The sequence below is a fragment of the Colletotrichum destructivum genome, chromosome 8, assembly GCF_034447905.1.
Source record: "Colletotrichum destructivum chromosome 8, complete sequence".
Taxonomy (NCBI): Eukaryota; Fungi; Ascomycota; class Sordariomycetes; order Glomerellales; family Glomerellaceae; genus Colletotrichum; species Colletotrichum destructivum.
Window position 1 is genome coordinate 3,436,455 of NC_085903.1, and position 17,071 is coordinate 3,453,525.

The 17,071-nt window shown below is 53.9% G+C and overlaps 7 protein-coding genes across 7 annotated transcripts; 6 read left to right on the forward strand and 1 right to left on the reverse strand.

The window, feature by feature from the left end:
- Positions 1-148: 148 nt before the first annotated feature.
- Positions 149-2,145, forward strand: CDEST_12900 (uncharacterized protein). Its single transcript, XM_062929056.1, has one exon. The coding sequence runs from the start codon at positions 712-714 to the stop codon at positions 1,855-1,857; it is 1,146 nt and encodes a 381-aa protein (XP_062785107.1). The 5' UTR covers positions 149-711; the 3' UTR covers positions 1,858-2,145.
- A 418-nt stretch (positions 2,146-2,563) lies between these two features.
- Positions 2,564-6,817, forward strand: CDEST_12901 (Putative glycoside hydrolase, family 28, pectin lyase/virulence factor). The gene is made up of 3 exons (XM_062929057.1): positions 2,564-3,223; positions 3,317-3,441; positions 3,510-6,817. Exons 1-3 carry the CDS (start codon positions 2,730-2,732, stop codon positions 4,292-4,294), a joined length of 1,404 nt encoding a protein of 467 aa, XP_062785108.1. The 5' UTR covers positions 2,564-2,729; the 3' UTR covers positions 4,295-6,817.
- Positions 4,638-6,810, reverse strand: CDEST_12902 (Putative Galactose-binding-like domain superfamily, galactose mutarotase-like domain superfamily). Its single transcript, XM_062929058.1, has one exon. The coding sequence runs from the start codon at positions 6,643-6,645 to the stop codon at positions 4,639-4,641; it is 2,007 nt and encodes a 668-aa protein (XP_062785109.1). The 5' UTR covers positions 6,646-6,810; the 3' UTR covers position 4,638.
- Positions 6,818-7,262: 445 nt separating the features above from the next.
- On the forward strand, positions 7,263-8,671 carry CDEST_12903 (uncharacterized protein). Its single transcript, XM_062929059.1, has 2 exons — positions 7,263-8,042; positions 8,196-8,671. The coding sequence occupies exons 1-2, from the start codon at positions 7,652-7,654 to the stop codon at positions 8,486-8,488; spliced, it is 684 nt and encodes a 227-aa protein (XP_062785110.1). The 5' UTR covers positions 7,263-7,651; the 3' UTR covers positions 8,489-8,671.
- Positions 8,672-9,531: 860 nt separating this feature from the next.
- Positions 9,532-9,927, forward strand: CDEST_12904 (uncharacterized protein; the record flags this gene model as incomplete). The annotated part of the gene is made up of 1 exon (XM_062929060.1): positions 9,532-9,927. The coding sequence occupies one exon, from the start codon at positions 9,532-9,534 to the stop codon at positions 9,925-9,927; it is 396 nt and encodes a 131-aa protein (XP_062785111.1).
- Positions 9,928-10,963: 1,036 nt separating this feature from the next.
- Positions 10,964-13,550, forward strand: CDEST_12905 (Putative major facilitator superfamily, MFS transporter superfamily). The gene is made up of 11 exons (XM_062929061.1): positions 10,964-11,144; positions 11,217-11,276; positions 11,325-11,338; positions 11,395-11,431; positions 11,507-11,532; positions 11,593-11,666; positions 11,731-11,827; positions 11,905-12,166; positions 12,245-12,437; positions 12,493-13,039; positions 13,100-13,550. Exons 1-11 carry the CDS (start codon positions 11,105-11,107, stop codon positions 13,250-13,252), a joined length of 1,503 nt encoding a protein of 500 aa, XP_062785112.1. The 5' UTR covers positions 10,964-11,104; the 3' UTR covers positions 13,253-13,550.
- A 921-nt stretch (positions 13,551-14,471) lies between these two features.
- On the forward strand, positions 14,472-16,634 carry CDEST_12906 (Putative zn(2)Cys(6) fungal-type DNA-binding domain-containing protein). Its single transcript, XM_062929062.1, has 3 exons — positions 14,472-16,043; positions 16,133-16,412; positions 16,474-16,634. The coding sequence occupies exons 1-3, from the start codon at positions 15,038-15,040 to the stop codon at positions 16,613-16,615; spliced, it is 1,428 nt and encodes a 475-aa protein (XP_062785113.1). The 5' UTR covers positions 14,472-15,037; the 3' UTR covers positions 16,616-16,634.
- The last annotated feature ends 437 nt before the right edge of the window (positions 16,635-17,071 follow it).

Sequence of the window (17,071 nt, forward strand, 5' to 3'; positions counted from 1 at the left end):
AGATAGAAGCTGGTACAGTAACGTGTCTTCCTTGTGTTCTTCTGCACAGACAAAGGATGGGGAGATGGACAAAGGATACATGATGCACCAAGTCAAGACAAAGACCCAGAGGTGCCCCCCCCCCCCCCCCCTGCTGCTGTTATGATTACATAATTCATGCGCCACACTTCTCGGCTAGAACAGGTCCCCCTTTTTTCTTTATCCCCCCCTTGGGTGGATTAAGATTTGATTGATTCCCCTTTCACAAGTCATGAGTGAGTGAGTGACTCGACTGACTGCAAGTCAATCACGGATACAAGTCTGCTGCCTACCAGCTCACATTGTCGGGCAAGGTTTGGACGAACAAGCGAGCAAGCAAGGTTTGAAAGGGCTAGCTACGCTGGAATATCGTATCGCCACATTGCGCGCTCAAGGTCACGGTCAATCAAGGTCTCGGCCACGGCCACGGCCACGGTTACGGTCACAGTCACGGTCTGTTGACCCGGACGGACCGGATCGGATCGGATCAGCTCAGCAACCCACGAACGAGTGAAGCTACAGAATTCTCGTTCCAACTTCCACAGACAATGTGAACTCAGCCACTCTTCAAGCCGTTGTCTCTCTCTTCCTCTCTCTCTGTCGTCTTCGTCTCCTTCTTCTACCCGCGTCGTATTAGATACACCCATCCCTAACCAAGGATCGACACAACGTCTTCCGCGACGACCAGCAGTCATGGATGGTCAGAAGACCTCGTCAACTGGCCAAGGAGGCGGCAACAAGCCGCCTCGCCACAAGCACGTCGGATCATCCTCCTCACTCGGCTCGCTATACGAAGTTCTGGCCGACCTCGACGACACCCAGCTGCAGTATCTCATCCAGGAGATGAACCACACCGGCCATCGCAACGTGCCTGTGTCCCAGGCAGTGTCGGCGTTGGAGGCGCAAGCCCCCACCAACTCTTTGGTCTTCGCAGGCCCGGTTCCGCCAGCCTCTGTGCAATCCATGCAAGCACCGCAGCGGCGGCTCTCCAAGTCGCAACAAGGGAAACTCCGCCTGCAGACTGCTTTTCGGAGAGTGCCCTCTCTAAGATTACAAGAGAGAGGACTCGATAGCCCAGGAGGAGGCCAGGTCGACCCGGATCTGGGCGCGGACGCGGACGCCGAGGGCAGGCCCAGAAACGACCAAAGTCCTCGTTCTCACCCTCCTCTTCCTCCTTCTCCTCCTTCGGAGCCGCACGACGACTCGGTTGTGAAGCCTGGCGGTTGGGGCCCGATCTATCATGACAACGCCGAAGTATCTCCAAGAAGCAACCGGGGCAAACGGCAGCTGATAGAGAAGGCCATCGACGCAGGTAGTGTACGGCCACCCAGCGAGAGGAACAGAAGGGAAAGCCCCGCATACAGACGCATCCCTCGACCAGACTTCAACCTTCCAGCAGGTGTCACCGTCGTGGACCTGCTACAACTCCTTGAAGTCGAGTACCAATCCTCCAACTCACCACCCTCATCTCCCCCCAGCTCATCCTCTTCCCCGTCGTCCTGCGCGTTCCACCTCCCGAAGCGCCGATTGCCCGCCGCAGATCCCAGACACCCGAACCAGACGCCCAACTGGCCCGAGTCGCGGCCCCTGCGAAGGCACACTTCCCGGTTGGACATGGCACTCGACGTGGAACGGGGGGCTTCTGGCGCAATGGAGATCGGGATGAGCATGCTGGAGCCGCGACAGTTGAGGTCGGTTTCGCTCGGGGCACCTGGTAGAATCGATTCGGCAGCCAACATGTCGCTGGATCCGTTTGAGCGTAACTACAAGGGCGAATCGTCATCGCTCGCGCCGCCCGTGGTATATGAGGGAATCTTTGACGTTCTCGAGAACCGATGAGTTTCTTTTTCGAATTTTTTGGGTTTTGGCCACTCTCTCTTGTTTCCGTCATTCTTTCCCAGGCATTTACCCGTTGCGAGACATAGCGATATCTGTAGACATAGATTCGGTTACACCAGGAGGCCAGTATTTAGTGCGGATTTCTTTCAACCCTCTTCCTTGGGAAACACCCTCAAGTAGCATCTCCCAACTTCAAGAATAGAAAAAAACGGCGTCGGCGTCGGCGTTCTTTGGTCTCAGCGTCCTTGGTCGTCGTAGCTTGAGTTGTTTGTCATACTGCAAACAGGCAGCCCGATGCAGACCAAACGTGTGTGTGTGTGTGTGAGAGAGAGAGAGAGAGAGAGAGAGCCTCGGAAGGAGCTGGTAACAGCTCAAACGTATTATTGAACGCGTCATCTGAGGGGAATTGGGTGAATTGGCAGACATCCGGTTATCCGACGTTGAGAAGAATCTGGGGTCATGCTCATCTCGGCACTGGCATTTCGGGTTGGCTCAACGCGGGGTCAATGGACTGGACAAGCTCTTTGTCGGCGTGGGGAGTTTGGCGGCTTATCATGGAGACTTTTATCCGTCTTGGCCATCGTGATATCCCATCAATCACCACAACAGAAAGGGACAATTTAGCTTCGGGTTCCACCTTTGTACATGTCTTGGCCTCGACACACCGACGACGAGTCTCCAGGCCCCTTGCTTGACCCAGATCAATGGTCAACGGATTTTGAATTGAGTTTGGTTGAACACTAACAGTCTTGAGGTCTTGGGCTCAGATCGCCGACTATAAAGACCCTCGCGTTCCAAACATCCAGGTTGATGGATGTTCTGAGACCATCAGCTCCTTACTCTCGTCGGGAATTCATACCAACAATCACACCATGAGATTCTCGGCTTTGTTAGTCAGTCTCGTCGCTGCCACTGGCGCAGCGGCGGCGGCTGTGGACGCGTTTTCTCATGTTCCGCGCAACGTGCAGGAATTCCGCGAGAAACATCCCGTCGCGAAACGGGCGCCCAATTGCCGCAAAACCTTCACGCCTCGGGCTTCCCGTGACGATACCGACGACATTTCCGCCGAGTTCTTGGATGCCATCAAGAAGGCAAACAATGGCGGAACGGTCTATCTGCCCGAGGGGCAGACTTTCGTCATCGGCAAGCCCCTCGATCTCACGTTTCTGAACGACATTCACGTGCGTCTCGAGGGAACCATTAGGTTCACCAACGATGTCCCGTACTGGCAAAAGAACGCCTTCTACCACCCGTTCCAGCGTTCCCTCATGTTCTGGAAGTGGGGCGGAAAGGACATCAAGATATTTGGCGAAGGCACGCTGGACGGGCAGGGACAGCGATGGTGGAACGAGTTTTCTGGCGCAGAGTAAGTCACATGTGGCCGCCGCACTCGAGCATTCAGGGAGCTCGATGGGTCTCAGTTCATCACTGGACTTAAAAAGCTGATCTGTTGGAACAGAATCCTGGACCCGGACAACGCATATCTCCGACCAATCCTGTTCTACGCCGAACACGCCGAGAACTTGCACGTTGAGGGAATTCTGATGAAGGACTCGCCGGTTTGGCACAACTTCATCGTTGAGTGTAGGTGACCCGACCCGCCTTGGGATTCCGCAGGTTGCGCATATTGCTCACACGTTCGCCTGTTCCAGCCAAGCATATCACTTACCGGGACGTCATCGTTGAGGCCAAGTCAAACAACGCCACAGTCGAGCCCAAGAACGGAGACTTCTTCAACTCGCTGAATGTTGAACATATCAAGATTGAACGCGTTTGGGTCGACTCCGACGACGACTGCTTTTCGCCAAAGTCCAACAACACCGACCTGCACGTTGATACCATGTACTGCAACAACTCCCACGGACAGTCGCTCGGCTCCCTCGGTCAGTACGAGGGAGAGTTTGTCTTCGTCAAGGATGTCGTGATTGAGAACATCTGGATGCTCAACGGCAACAACGGGGCCCGCATCAAAGTGTGGGCTGGGGAGCACGTGGCGACGGGCTTCGTGGACAACATCACCTTTCGCAACTTCTACTCGGCAAACGACGACTGGCCCATCTTCCTCGACTCTTGCTACTTCAACATCGACGAGGAGACTTGCAACAAGTTCCCCTCCAAGATGAAGGTCAGCAACGTTCTGTTCGAGAACTTCCAGGGCTACTCAAGCGGGAGGCGCGGCCGCGCCGTTGCGCGCGTGAGTTGCTCAACAAACGAGGACGGTCTGTGCAGCAACATCCGCTTCAAGGACTTCAACGTAACAAGTCCGTGTGGTGGGAAGCCAGTCGTTATATGTGATGGCTTGGACGCGGACTTGGGAGTACCTTGCGTACCATTCAACAGCGTGGAAGCAAAGGCAGCACTTGCTGATACTTGCACGGGATCCAAGGCCTTTATTGATGCCCCTTGGCCAGTAAGAGACTATGGTGCTAGAAACTAGGCAATATAGATAGATCCCTAACATTGTCCAATAAGGGGAAAGTAGGTCCATTATCTATCTCCACCTTTGGCCCCTTTTCCAAGCAGAATTTACGAATCCCAAGCTCCAGTTTTCTTTCAAAAAAGTTGTTGGAGAAACTGGCCTTGCAATTCTAACGATTCGGCGCCGCCTCCGGATGTGATCCGGGGCGAACGGGATGGAGGTTTTCCTTCTTCTTTTCTGCTCCCGCTTCAGAAGGAAATGGCTAAGTCTGAATATTGTAGGTATTTTGTCTCGTATTATCAAACCCCTACGAGTGCTAACATCTCTAGCTAGTTTTTTTCTGACACGCTGTGCGATTGCTCTTACGCCAGTTCAAGCCTCAGGGCGTCATACTGCACGTAGAGAGCATCCGGCAACAGCGCCGTCTCCACGCTGCTGGCGTTGAACGGCAGGCTTAAGGTGAGCTCGTTCTGGCCTTCCTTAAGCATAGAAGATGAGAAGGTGAATTTGTTCTCAATGTTCTGGCATGCGACGGCACTCCTTACGCCGCAAGATCCGCTTCGCCAGTACGGGATTCTCCAGGTGGACTCGTAGAGCCCGTTGAAGTTGACAGTCCAGGGGAGGTTGCTGTACGGATGATCCGTGACAGTCCACTTGGAGTTTCCGTTGGCGGTCTTGGTTCCGGCAATCTGGACGGTGAATGTGGCCGTCTTGCTTTGGCCTAGCTGGTCCTTGTCGAGGTCGAAGACGATGGTCCAGTTGTTCACGTTCGTGTAGTAATTCTCCTGCCGCAGATGGTTTCCCTTGGCGGGGATGAACGACCAGTGGATGTAGTTAAGGTCTTGCGCCTCTTGGCTCTTGCCCACGTCGAACCGCACGCCGTCCGGGAAATCCTGCTGGAAATCATACTTGCCCCAGTAGATGCGGTACTGTTCCGGCTGCAAAGGCTTCGAGACGTCGGGCGCGTACCCGTGTCGATACTCGCCGGCGGACTTGTCGGGGATGCCGATGCGCCAGACCTCCTGCCCTGCGCTTTCCTCGTCCCACTTGAAGGTCCACGGGGCCTGGCTGCTTGCGGTCTGAGATATCTCGACGTCGTCTTGGATGAACCACCCAAACACCCCGTCAGCGTAGACGGTGACTCTGTACTTGCCCTCCACGACACGGGGGATCTTGAACTTGCCACACCCGCTGATCTCCGCCCAGTACTGAAGAGATGCGGTGTTGAAGACGTTGAGCTGGAAGTCTTGCTTGTTCTCGGACAAGACGATGATCGGCCGCTTGGCGCCTCTTGGAAGCTCGACCTTGCCCTCGAACGAGGTGCGGCGCGTCGATGGGACGTAGTTTGGGACGTGATGGGAGATGCTGTCGTAGAAGTCTGCGTTCCACTCTGGGTCGGCGTGCCGCGCAGCATCGGCTCTCAGCTCGCCAACGGACGCTCCGGGAGCCCCCTTGTTGAAGTAATAGAACTGCGGCCCAAACGTGCGATCGAACCCGTGGGTGATGTTGGGCATCGGCGCACCATGGTGGCCAGAGACCATGTAGTTGTAGACGATACCGTCGACAACCAGATCCGAGTGGAGCGGGCCGCCATAATACGTCTCCCGTGTGTTGTGTACAAGCCAGGCGCCAAAGGTGCTGCCGTCGGCGCTGGTTGAGCCGTCGCTGAACTGACCATGCACGTCGTGGTTGCGCCAGGGCTCGGACAGGGAGTATTTCGTGAAGTAATCCGAGTACTGCTGTGTGTAAGGGTCGTTGGTGCTGCCGCCGACGTACGAGGTGGCGTCCTGCACGGTCAGAGCCTGGGTGAAGGTGTCGGCGAGGGGCAGGGGGCCGAAGTTGCCATCGCTCGTCGAGAAGTGAGTCCAGAGCGGCGTGTTGGGCCTGAACAGAGTCCGCAGCTCGCCCAGGCTGCGGAGTAGAGGCAGGGTGGCGTTGAAGTAGGTGAGGCGGGAGAAGGCGTGCAGTCCCGTTTCCTCGCCGTGGAGAAAGAAATACTGCGAGAGCGTCTGGTTCGTTTGTGCGAACCTGTCCGACATGATGAGACCGGCATAGGGGACGCCAGACGAGTCGGTGCCGTTGACGAGCTGCAACTCGGCCGTTCCTCCAGGCGTCCAGAACCCCGAGGGGATACATGAGCAGTCGAGATAGGGCCCCTTGCCCCTGTTGCCGTTCAAGGGCCCGAGGAGATCCTGGCCGTCGAGAGCGACATCGACGATATGGCCGTTTGACTTGGCCAAAACAACGGAGAGCCGGTCATTTGCCAGCGTAAAATGGGTTCCGTTCTCCCCAGTCGTCAGGCGAGCTGTGACCGCATGACAGAAGAGCGTTGCCGCCAGAGTCAAGCTCACGCTGCTGATGGCTCTCATTGTGCTGATAAATTTGTATGCAGCGAAGACTGAAATGGCGGGGACAGTCTCCTAGAGAACACCTGGAGCTGGCAAGATGGAGACCGTTTTCCCAACCGGCAGTTATGTACTCTTGAGGCACCGCGACAGCAGAAGAGATCTTCTCTTATTTACCTGTATAGGGGTAAGTCAGCAACCAACTAACAAACTACCTACCTACCTACCTACCTACCTTGGTAACTAAATAGCCGCCGCGAGGAGACAATCTACCCCCTTGTACCTTAGCTAAGGAGCGGGCCGCTACGCTACACCGCAGCCCACCGCAACGGTTGCACGCTGCCCGTCACCAAATGTCCCGGCAAAGCGATATGGAAAAATCTCGGGGTAGGCGGAGCACCGAGCGCCAAGCCAGATCCGCATGGCCCTGAAAGGAGGGCACCAATCCCGCCGTGGCAACATATTGTCTTGGAAGGTGAGTTTTCGCACGCATTTGCACCGACAGCTCTGGGGAGGGGGAGGCTTGCAAGCAAGCAAGCAAGCACTTTGCTTTTCTAAGAGTCTAATCCCCCCCCCCACTTTTGGTTCCTACGTCATGCACCCTCACCGGCAACTTTTGCGTCCAGGTTTTCCTTTGGACCGGTAGGTCAAATATGATGGTGGAAGCTTTTAGCTGGACTGAGGGGGGTTAGGTAAATATGACTCGGCGCTTGCAGAGAAAGGCCTTTTGGAGCAGCTCTGAATGGCTCCGGGCTCCAGGCCCCGGACCGCTAGCCGCAAGCCGCATGCTGCAAGCCACGGGCCGTTGAATAACCTTAGGCACCCAGGAAAGAGGTAACAGAGAGGGCCTTGTGGCGGGGCCTTCGCAGGCCTTCGCACAGTTGACACAGTTGTCCAACTCACAACGGGCGCGACGCAACCAAGCATTTCTACCACACAAAGCGCTCGCCGCACCTGAGCAGATGCAACGCGCGCTTTGCCTCGCATCCTAGCCCCTGTGAAAGGCACCCACTCCCCTTTGGAAACCGCTATGACAAGGTGCTGGACCTCCAGAATGGCCTTGAAGTCCCCCATGGCGAGTTCCGTGGTGCGCCATTATGGATGCTGGCCACACTTAGCCCGTCCATCACGTCTCAACCTGCCGGCCCGGTCTTTCGGAGCTCATCCCGTCCGGCAAATCAAGTCAACCACAACGGAGACGGGGCGACAGTCGTCGTGCTGCAACAAGAAGCAACAGGACCAGGTCATTCCTCCCGGTGTATTATCCCGCGAATTCTGGACTTCACGGACGACCTGGCGTCGCTCAAGCGTCAATACATTGCGGTGCCTTGTGGGTTGCACCCTTGGCGACTTTTCGGCAATGTGGTACCTCCAAGCTTTCCATCCTCAGATGGGAGTAGAGACTGTGATGGCAATCTCTAGTGAGTTTCCTCCTCTTTTCCCTTTTTTGTTTCATTTTTTTTGCGTATTTCTCTTATTTCTCCTCATCTCTTTATCTCCCCCCTCTTGACGAGTAATCATCTGTTGCACTCTTCTCTCATGCAGCAATTTGACTGACTAGCTTGTGTACTCAGTGGCTTGCGGACTTTCCACGTCCCTTTTACTGGAGACTGTCCTCCTCAGGTTGGGTCGTGATCGCTTGCCCTGGCTGGTCGCCGCCAAGACTGCGGCGGGGATGAGCATGATATCCATGATCACGATGGAAGCAGCCGAGAATGCTGTAGACTATCACATGACAGGGGGAAACATCCAGCTCGATGACCCTGCGTTCTGGCTGGCTGCGCTGTTATCCATGGCTGCTGGCTATCTTACACCTCTTCCTTACAATTATCACAGGCTGAGAAAGTTCGGCAAGGCATGTCATTAGCACGGACTACATTACATGGATTTCGTGCGCTCGCTGCATTTCACCTAGGTACTACTTGCTACCGTGAATGCACTGTCACAAAACAGCTGGTCCTGTAATCTATCGGTTCTAGAAATAGCTCACTACCGTAAGGATTGAACCTGAGGAACAAATAGGTTCAGACAGAAGAAAAGACCTGTCAATGGGCTAAAACGCTCCATCCACTACCAGCAAATCTGCACAAGCAAGCATCAGAGGTACATCATGTTGATCGGTCTACTGATACATGCTAACCAGCCTACACGGTATAAATACGGCGAGCTCTAAGAGGATTGCTCGTGTATGTCTGTGCCTGAGATTGAGGAATGGCCCATGTCGCGGGCGTCGTGAACCGGGGACAAAGAGAAGCTTGCAGTCGTTCACGACGGGGTCGCTCGACATAGTCTCGCCGGGCGTTGGGCAACAACCTGCCCTGTTTACGGCCTTCAGCAAACGCGAGCGAGACCTTGAATCAAAAAGCATAGCCGGCGCTTTTCCCTATTTTGGTTCGGCGATGGGGAGCCATCGCCATTTCAGGTCTTGGCAGAACTCAAGCAGAAACAGGCAGGTCGATTCATCGCGATTAGATTACTTGCAGCTCTAGGATGCAACTCTTCTATGAGATCTAGTTGCACTGCCCGTGATAATGCGGTTGCCAAACCTATCACGTTCCGAAAAGGGCATAGGACCTGTCACTTCTTGTGTCTTGGTCACCATTCGAAGCAGATTTCCTGGTCAACTCTTCTCAACTTAGGAGCTTGGCACGCATTAACCCAGCTAGGCAAGTTCGTAAGTCGGTCAACAATCAGGAAATTTGATCGCGATTTGTTCCTATACAGAGAGTGACATTTGTCAGAGAAGATTAGGAATAAGGGCTTGAGAGACCGGGTAGAACAAGCATATAAAGACGGCCCGAAGCCCCCTTATGCATAGCTTTCCAACTTGCCAACCCTCAGCATCTCACATCCTCTCAATACCCACACTCAAAGCGGTTACCAGAATCTCTTAGAGACTCAGAAATCAAGATGAAATCTTTTAAAACCCTGGCTGTTCTTTCCTATGCCTTAGGAGTCGTCGTGGGCTTTAGTCCGTCTCGTCGTCAAGCTTCGAACTCGATCCTTGGACCTATCAATCTCGGCATACCAACGAGCCAGATCGATTCCATCTCCATCTCACTCATTACTTTTTCCGACGAGGTTATCGACATATCCGGCATTTCAATCTTTGGCAACGTCAATGACGGTTCCGTCAACTGCACGGCCGAGTCAGACACCGGAAACGATGCGCTTGTGGGACCGGTGCCGATACCCGGGGAGGGATCACGCCAAATCAACCTGTCCCTGATAACGTTTGCGGATGAGGTTGTTGACTTCTCCAACGTCGCTGTGTTTGGAGACGTGAATGATGTTGGATGCGAGTGAGGTCAACATTTGATGTAATCCGCCTGTAACCAGGGACTGGGCCAGCAGTGTGTGCTTGACGAAGATCGTGGATCGTGGATTGCGCAATGTCATACAGTACCACGAAGGGTCAGCCAAATCCGGGTTCCTGAAAGAGTTACCTCGAGTAGCCGTGACCTGGATTGAGAGAAAGTTGTTAGGCTTAGTAACAGAAGAGAGAGGGCCTATAAACACAACAAGGGTGAGTAAAGCTCCTATTCTTTGTTACTGATTCATGTGGACGTTTATCCATGTAAACAAGCCTAAATACCAAGCCCGGTCTCACTTCCAAACCGACCGTCTAAGAAAGTTGTGACAGCTATTTCAACCGCCGATAATCGGTGACCTTGCAGACTGCATTTGTCATAGTCAGGACATCGTGGGTGAGTGGGTAGGTATATGGAAGCGGTGCAATGAAAGGTCCCGACATATGTGGAACAGCACGCCCAAAAGGCCGGGGAGCCTGTCACCCAGCCTTTCAGGCAAACTTAAGGTTTCCCCATGCTGGGTCGTTTATGGAGCTCTTGGCAGTTTCTCAAAATTATCACGACACCAAATGTCAAACTTCATTTTACTACCGAGCGGCTCCCATAAAACCTGGAGACACGAGCTACGATTGATGCCCTAGAGAACGTCGGACTCTGTTTTACGGGTCTTCTCACAACTCTTCAAGCCTCTCTCTCACTCTAGAGGCTCGACTGATTTCTTAGTCGCCGAGGACGAAAGTCGGCTATTCGGGCCACTAGTGTAAACTACACCCACCTTTCGTATGACTCGACCTCAGTCAGCAATGACTGGGATGCCATGCCCCCCCATAATGGGCCCATGGAGTTCGGTTACGCTCAAGTTCCCCTAAACAGGAAGTTTGGGAACGATACGACCAAAGCCTCGGGGTCGCTTAAGACCTTTAAAGCTTGGTAAGGGTCACAGAGGGTGGACCCCGCGGGATAAAGAGCGAGGAGATTTATCAGATTTTCAAGATAATCTTCCAGACCGGGGGGGGGAGGAGGGTGGGCGGTTTACTGCACGGTATAACAATGCTCCCGCCTCGCTCGCATTCATTTTCTTCTGCGTACAAACTGTTTCTTGTTCTTTTCACACTGCATAAGCTGGAACATCTAATCTCCTGTGCAAAGCGGCCTGTCAACACTTTCCCACCATGTCTGCCAATAGGAGCCACTTTGGAGAGAAAATAAGAGGCATGTATTACAGTCTGGCACACAATCATAGCTTGGTTGAATTTTGGATCTGACGCGCAGAGCGACTGGCAGTTTTCTTCCTTGGCGATGAAGCCAAAACTAAGGAAGAAAGGCACCTCGTGCAGAAAATCGGTACGTCAAGAACGCAAACCCGGCACGAGCTGGGACTGACATGATTAGATTTCTTCATTCTGGTAACTACCACATTCTCGCCGAGTTGAGCAAGCGTGCTGACAAAGGTAACTACCAGACATATTGCTGTCTAAGTTACTTCTTCAACTTTCTAGGTGAGTGCAGACTTGACTTGACATATTTACCTGGTCTACTTGAGCTGTGTGTCTGATTCATCTACGTTACAACAGACCGCGCAGCTTTTGCCAACGCCTATGTGAGTCTGAGTGGAGGTCCTGATGGCCCTGTTCGATTTGTATTGACGCTCTCGTCACAGGTTGCTGGACTTCGCGAGGCTCTCCATATGACGGGCCACGACTACAACACTGTTCTTTCGGTCACCACTGCAGGGTAAGAGCATTCAAATGCAGATTGACAATGGCAACGCCTGGTATCTAAACAAGTCGGTGTGAAGCATGGCCATTGGTCAGATTCCTCATGGACTGATCATCCAGAAAATACCTCCGCGCATCTGGCTGCCTTCAATGGTGGTTGTTTGGGCCTGTCTCACGGTGAGTTTCTTGCAGAGTCTGCGATTGGCTTGAGTTATATGCGACGTAGTGTCTGGTGTGTTGACAATTGGGAACAGATGGTCAGCGCTGCTGTCAAAACCGTCACCCAGCTATGCGTCGTACGCTTCTTTCTCGGACTCACCGAAGCCAGCACATATGCCGGGACGATCTACATCATTGGCTCCTGGTATAAGCCAAGAGAGATTGCAAAGAGAACGGCAATCTTCACCGCGTCGGGCCAAGTAGGCACCATGTTTGCCGGCGTCATGATGGCGGCGATCTACAAGGGCATGGGTGGACTCGGGGGCCTCGGTGGTTGGCAATGGGTGTTCCTCGTCGGTCGGTCTCACCGGAGTCCCTTCACCATCATCCCGTTTCCTCTGAGGGCTTGTTTTACTAACACAAACATGTCGTTAGACGGAATCATCACGTTGCCGATTGCGTTTTTTGGCTTCTTCTACTTCCCAGACATCCCTGAAAGCACAAAAGCCTCTTACTTGAGCGAATCAGAGAAGAAGCTGGCAGTCAGCCGCCTCCCACCCATCAAGGAAGGGGGGCACAGCATCAGCCCGCTCTCGTTGATGAAGCGGCTGCTGTTGTCTCGTACATTGTAAGTTTGCGCTTCACGTTGTTCGAAGAAGGATACGCCGCTGACACTGCCTAAGCTGGATCCTCCTGTTCTGGTCTCCGGTTTGCGCCACTCTGGAAGCCTGGGCCGTCCAGAACAATTTTCTCATCTGGCTGAAGTATCAGTCGAGCCACTTCACGCAGAGCCAGATCAACACGTACCCTCTCGGAGTTCAGGCCGTTGGCATCGTGTCAAACATGCTTGCAGCATGGCATATGGATGCCACGGGAACCCGCATCCCAATGGCAATACTCGCCGTCGTTTTGCAGCTCGTGTGTGCCATCGTCCTCATCATCCCCGACATTCCTTTCGCCGGCACATTTTTTGCCTTCTATCTCTCTGGAACTGCCTACATGGTCAATCCCCTCATCTTTGGCTGGGCGAGTATTATCTTGCAGAGGACTGGCGACGACGCAGTGCGAAGCGTCACTGTGTATTGCATGAACATCGGCTCTATGACCCTCTACACCTTCTGGGGAATCGTCTTCTACTCGGCCGACGAAGCCCCGTACTGGAGGAAGGGATGCATAGTCATGATTGTCTGCTGCTTCGTCATGCTCGGATACATGTGGACAGTATGGAAGGTAAGGCTCGAAGCGGTCACTTCGCGAAACCGAGCAACAAACAGCTGACTTTTCTCGTAGCTTGACAAGCAAACGCTTAGAGAGTTTGTTCAACCTTCGATGCAAGATGCGGAGGCCAGGGCTGCGATATCCGAGAAAGAAGCGGGCATCGAGATGACAGGCAGTGGCGATGGGCGAAAGAACGTGGCCTCGGAGAAAGTTGATGCAATCTAGGAAAAAGATGCTCGTGCTCGCGAGTCACCAGCAGCATCTTTGGACAGTGAAGGCTGCATGCGTCTGACTGTGGGCGTGTGCTCATACAACGGTTATGTTGATTATTTAACAAGACTGAGCGCAATTCTGATGGTTGTATATACTGCTTGCGCGTGTCTCCTCCACTTTCGCGCGTCTCTTCCATTTTCTGCCTTGGTCGGAGGACAGGGTGAGGCACATGCAATAATTCTTGCAACCAGAACCAATTCCATTTGTGAGAATGGTAGATAAGGCTGCGCGACAGGGCGGAAGTCACACCAATTAGCCGCATCATCTCAAGCACGCAGTCTTTTGGGCGGGGCCCCCCTGTTATCCATTTGCAGCAATGGCATTTATTTGGTCATCGAAGATGGAACATGTTGGCTTGTTTACGGTGCAATTCAATCCTGGCACTTTGTCCCGAGCAGTGAGTGGTAGCAGGATTTAACCTTAAACCTAACAACGCTCCCGTTGTTCCACGGTTGGTCCCAAAGTGGGTAGAGCATGCCGGCGCAGAGGCGCAGAGGCGTTGGACCAGAGGAAGAAAAACAAGATAAAAAATTGGCACGTTGGGCGGTTGTGGATGACCGAGGTTCCCGAGTTCGGGAATGAGCTGCTCCCCACCAGGTGGAGAAAGACAGACTGATACGTCACGTGAAGGGTAGACAAGAGCCGTGGACGGAAATAGGAGAGCCTCGTTTTTGCAAGGATTAAGAGACAAGAGACAGGGTTATGACGGATAATTGGCCGTTGCTGGACTTGGCCGAGATGGGCAGAGGCAGAAACCCAATCACAGCCGAGTCCTCCGTGGCAAAGTGGACGGGTTCTAACCGCCATTGACGTGATTGGGGGAAATCCCTGGCCTTATGACCGGGGAGTGGGTTCAGTTCTGGAGACCTGCCTCGTTTAGAGAGGAGAGAAACGGAGGAAAGACGCGTCCAGACCGTCATGCCCTACCTATAGTGGCCACCCATGACCAAGGCAGGGAGAGAAAGAGAGAGAGAGAGAGAGAGAGAGGGAGGGAGGCTAGTCTAGGCCAGGGGAGAAGGAGATGAGAGCAAGTGAGAAAGTGTGTGATTGTGTGTGAGACGGAGAGGAGAGAGAGGGGTCCTGCTAGCTACTCTGGATTCACTCTCCCTCTTTTTCGCGCGCCCTTCCAGCCCCTTTCTCTCTCTCTCTCTCTCTCTCTCTCTCTCCCTTTCTCTCTGTCTCACACAAATCACACACACACATACACACACACACACCAAAGACTGTGGACTGGCTGACAAAACAGAGGGGGTGTAGAGCAACACGGGCTGAGGAGTTTACTTGCATTCCCGCTCGGTGCGTGCATGTGTGTTGGCTCGCCCCCCTTGCTCTCATGGTTTCCAGAACCCACACCACCGCTCCAGTCCAGTCAAGTTCCGTCCCTTTTTCCCCTTTGCGCGGACAAATGGCTCAGACAAGAAGAGGTGAGCAAGGCGAGGCGAGGCGCGGCCAGGCGACCCAGAAGAGAGAGGAGCCGAGTGGGCGCTTAGCTTACCCAGCCAACAGTTAGCTTAATTACCTCCTGGGTGTGCAGTAATACTTCCTGCTGGCGTTGCTTTGCTTTTTACCTAGAAGAGGTTGGGAGGCTGGAGCCGCCTCCTCCACGTGTCAAAAGTCATCCCGTCTCGTCTCCGCCCCCTTGGGTTTCCCCTTACTCGCCCGCTCGCGCACCCTGCGGAAGTCTGCAGTGCAGAGTGTGCCCGACGTAGACTTGTTGGAACTGGAAAGTGAGACACGATGCGGATGCCCGCCAACGAAAATACCGTCGCCGTCGCCGCCGCCGCCGTCACCGTTGCGGCCGACAACCGGCCGGCTGCCGCCACCGCCGCCGCCGTCGCCGTCGCCGTCGCCGATTCCGCTCTTGTTTCTTCATCCCCTTCCGAGGCTCATCGGCCTGCTTCCGCCACTTCTGCTTCCCTCGCTGCTGCGCTTCCTCCTCCTTCTTCTCTTCCTGCTCCTCCTCCTCCTCCGCCTCCTACGTCAGTCCCGTCCATGCCGTTGACGTTGTCTCGCTTGTCGCGCCATGACGCCGCCCTAGCTGCTGGCCGTCTCGAACCTTATTCATTTACTACCCAACAACACCCGCCGCCGCCGCCAACCTACTACCGCCGGTTGGCTGCGGCTCCAGGTCCGGGTCCCGGTCCGGGTCCCGGTCACGGTCCCGGTCTCATACCAGGTCCAGCTTCGGCTCCAAAACCTTCTCCAAACCTAACTCAAGGCCCGGCACCACCTTCAGCCGCCGCATCTTCCGCCGCTCGTCATGGCGTGTTTAGATTACCTCCGTCGCCTTCACCCACTCCGTCACATCCCAACACCTTCAACAACCTCGCCAGCCATGAGAGGAACCACAGCAGTTCAAGCTTCGCCAGCACCAACAACAGCTTTGCCGCCACATCAGCACCGCGCCCCGACACTTCTCAGCCCGGCCGCTGTTCCGTCATGGCCCTGCAAAATGTCTTGTGCGACCCGGACGACGACGTAATCATGACTTCGTCGCGCTCTAGTCACCCACCCACACCACCTAATCTTGATGCCCTCAACGCCCCCACCACGACAGCATCCGCTCCCATCTCTCCAGCTTCGGATCCGCTCGAGACGCCTGCCTTTGTGGCGCGTCCGAATCCTTCTCATGTGGTCATGACCACACGGCCTCAGCTGCATACTCCTCACACCCAACACAATGAACCTGGCTGCAAGACATGTCAGATCCGCAAAATGCCATGTGACGAAGGTCGTCCCTCATGTGAGTCTGGTTTCGCTGTCTCATGGGCGCCTTCGCCGCCTCAAGCTCATCCAATCTCCTGACTCCCGGGGTGCTGACCAACCGAGCAGGCCAAAATTGCTCACGCATGGGCATCCATTGCCTGGGCTACTTCACTCCGAGTCATGCCAACGCCCAACAGGTCCCGGACCGCTCCGTACCTAGCGTGAGTGCTAACGCCAAACGCCAGGACCAAGAAGAGTATCTGTTCTTTCTCCTCGATCACTACCGGCATACCAAGCGCCACTGTATGTGGGAGCTTATCACTCTTGATTTCAACGAGCACTTCTCTTGTAATATGCGGAAGGAGGCCTTGCAAATGATCAAACGACGGCGCTTCAAGGATAAAGAGCAAGTCGCCCTGCACCGCTTTCTTCCAGTAAACACGAACTGCGCTAACCAAGGTTTCTAGGAGTACCAGAGAGGAATCGCCAGTTGACGCTACGAGTAGTGTGCAACGCCCCAAGGCTAAGAGAGGACGACGCCCACGGTCAAATGTCCCCTCTCTCCAGCCAATGACGCAGGAACCTAATAACGAATCTAGCATAGGATAAATACACTATTTTACTATTACTTGAGTTTTTCTCATGACGGCCTGTTGTATAAACTGACTGTAGCTTTTCGCGATCGAACCATACATGTATTTGAGATGTGTGCCCCCGACCACACGCCGAACAAGGATCACATGAAAGTGAACCGTGGCTTGTAAAACAAATATGTCAAGTTTGCTTCAAGTGCTCAGAGACTCGCGGAGCAAGTGTGTCAATCAATTAGCTATGTTTTACAGACAGTTTGGACTCACAAGGTTTAGTAATTTACTGCTGTCGTTTTCTCGGCCCCTATTGTGGTTCATTGTCACGGTCGTGACAACATGAACAACTTTTCTAGGCTGTTTTGCATATTCGCCACGGATTCTTCATTGACCAGTAAAGATATCACCAAAACAGAAAGAAACAGAGAATGTAAAAAAGAGACTACTCACTGGTCTAGTATCGGCCAATAAGGATTGT